General features: G+C 37.0%; 1 protein-coding gene across 1 annotated transcript; it reads left to right on the top strand.

Moving 5' to 3' along the window:
* Positions 1 to 160: 160 nt before the first annotated feature.
* On the top strand, positions 161 to 1,750 carry LOC121963521 (5-oxoprolinase-like; the record flags this gene model as incomplete). Its single annotated transcript, XM_042513808.1, has 4 exons — positions 161 to 273; positions 1,250 to 1,401; positions 1,532 to 1,692; positions 1,735 to 1,750. Coding segments are annotated over 4 exons (442 nt in total), but the record flags the coding sequence as incomplete, so codon positions are not given.
* Positions 1,751 to 2,156: the final 406 nt, after the last annotated feature.

Here is a 2,156-nt window from a genome sequence, read left to right as displayed (position 1 = left end):
TTTTTTCATCAATACTGAATTCTCTTCCTCTCACAAACACACAGTATATACATTATGCTGAAATAGATTTTTTGAAAATAAAGAATTTGTTATAACGTAAAGAAACTCTTTGTTCTGAAAACATTTACATTGTGTCAATTGTGTGTCTGTTCCTCTGTAGATGACTAAGTGTTACTTTGAGGAGGGTTACCTGGACACCAGTGTGTATCTGTGGGAGGAGCTGCCATGTGGTCACAGCATCCAGGGACCAGCCATCATCATTGACAAGAACAGGCAGGCTTTTTCCTCCTTACCGCCATGACTAGCTTTCAAATGAACACCAGTGAAACATTATATTTTTGTTTTTAGATATGTGTGATTCTAAATATCCATATCTGGGCTGATTCAGGACAACTCCCACAGCATGAGATGAATCATCTCTAACTGACCACGTCATGTCAGTTGCGGGACACACTTTTAATTCCTGTCATATCAGTAATTTAAGCATATAAACCATCATTATTTAGAGTAAGTAGCTTGTGAAAAATATTAGTGTTAAATTTAAAGGCTACAGCTGTTATTCCAATGTGTCAGATATGTAAATATTAAAAGGTATACTATTATTTTTTACTGTTTGCAAACACTCTCACCAGCGAAAATGAAAGTAAAAGCCAACTCTAGATTCACTCCCCTTTGGTGTTTTGCTTCACTACAACATATGTACCTAAATTTACATGGAGATAAATATAAGTATCAGGGATCAGGGCCAAAGACACTTGATTAGGACTTCCCTTTTTTCATTATTATAATTTTATTTTAGTCTTAATTGTACTGTAATGTTTAAAACAATCTTGAAGGCAGGATATTAAAAACTGTTGAATATGGTAAAATAATGCCTTTGAATTTAAGTACAGTTTTTATTTTTTGCATCATTACCTCTATGGATATGATATGTGGACACAAACTCAGATACTTTCAATGTACTTTCTAAACTTTGGATTGGAATTTGGTCTTTAAAATACTTGCATGCATTTTCTCTGTGTTTAATTTTTAATTTTTTGTGTTTTATTTGTTGTCTTAATTTAACATCAGGCCGAGGACGACAGTTGAAAATTTGCCTTTTGGTTAACACTGGTACATTATCAGTGAAGTTGATCAGTGTGCTGTGCCTAAGAATAAATGAATAAATACTTTTCAAAAGTAAATTGAAAAAAATACTCCATCTAATTATCTGTGCTTGTATACATTTTTTTTCTTTTTATTTATCCAGTACCATCCTGGTGGAGCCGTGCTGTGAGGCCCGTCTGACAGAGGGGGGCGATGTTTGTATGACTGTTGGCTCTGACCCTCACTGCGCCCTGGGCACTGAACTCAACGCTGTGCAGCTCTCCATCTTCTCCCACCGCTTCATGAGCATAGCAGGTAACCAACAGAGGATGATGAGCATCTTCTGAGAGGAGTATGGGATTTGTAAATCCTGGTTCACTGTAAGATGTTCTGTATTTTTTTGTATTAGCTTTCTCAGTTGATTTCTGCATCTCGTCCTCTACAGAACAGATGGGTCGAGTTCTCCAGAGAACCTCCATCTCCACCAACATCAAGGAACGTCTCGACTTCTCCTGTGCTGTGTTCGGACCAGACGGTGGTTTAGTGTCCAATGCACCCCACATCCCTGTCCACCTGGGGGCCATGCAGGAGACTGTGCAGTACCAGGTGCAGAGAGTGTACCTCTTTTTATGTGTTTACCTTTAACAGGAAAACACCATCGAGAGTAAGTTCTTTTACAAGAACGCCCTGATTACACTGCACAAAATCAACAGAGGCACACAAAAGATACCGGATAAATGAACAAGTTCTAAAACAACAGAAGAATCCAACGGTTACAATAAGTAAGGACAAGGACATCAGCATTGGGGACGACATCAGTTCACAGAAAACTCCTGCATTCACACTGTTACAAGTCAGTCAAAGGGATTTAAATTGATTAAAAGGGATTAGCTTGTCTAATTTTACAAGCTTCTGCAGATAGTTCCACTTTTGAGACCTGTACAGTGTTTACATGTTACAATTTAGTTACAATAGAATAGCCTGATATTTGGCAAAGAGAAAAGGGTAAAAAAAAAAAAAAAAAAAAAAAAAAAAGCTTAAAAACACAAAAAACACAGATTTAAAAGTTA

Source organism: Plectropomus leopardus, unplaced genomic scaffold, assembly GCF_008729295.1.
Source record: "Plectropomus leopardus isolate mb unplaced genomic scaffold, YSFRI_Pleo_2.0 unplaced_scaffold11560, whole genome shotgun sequence".
In the NCBI taxonomy this organism is placed as follows: domain Eukaryota; kingdom Metazoa; phylum Chordata; class Actinopteri; order Perciformes; family Serranidae; genus Plectropomus; species Plectropomus leopardus.
This window is presented reverse-complemented; position numbering and strand designations above follow the sequence as displayed.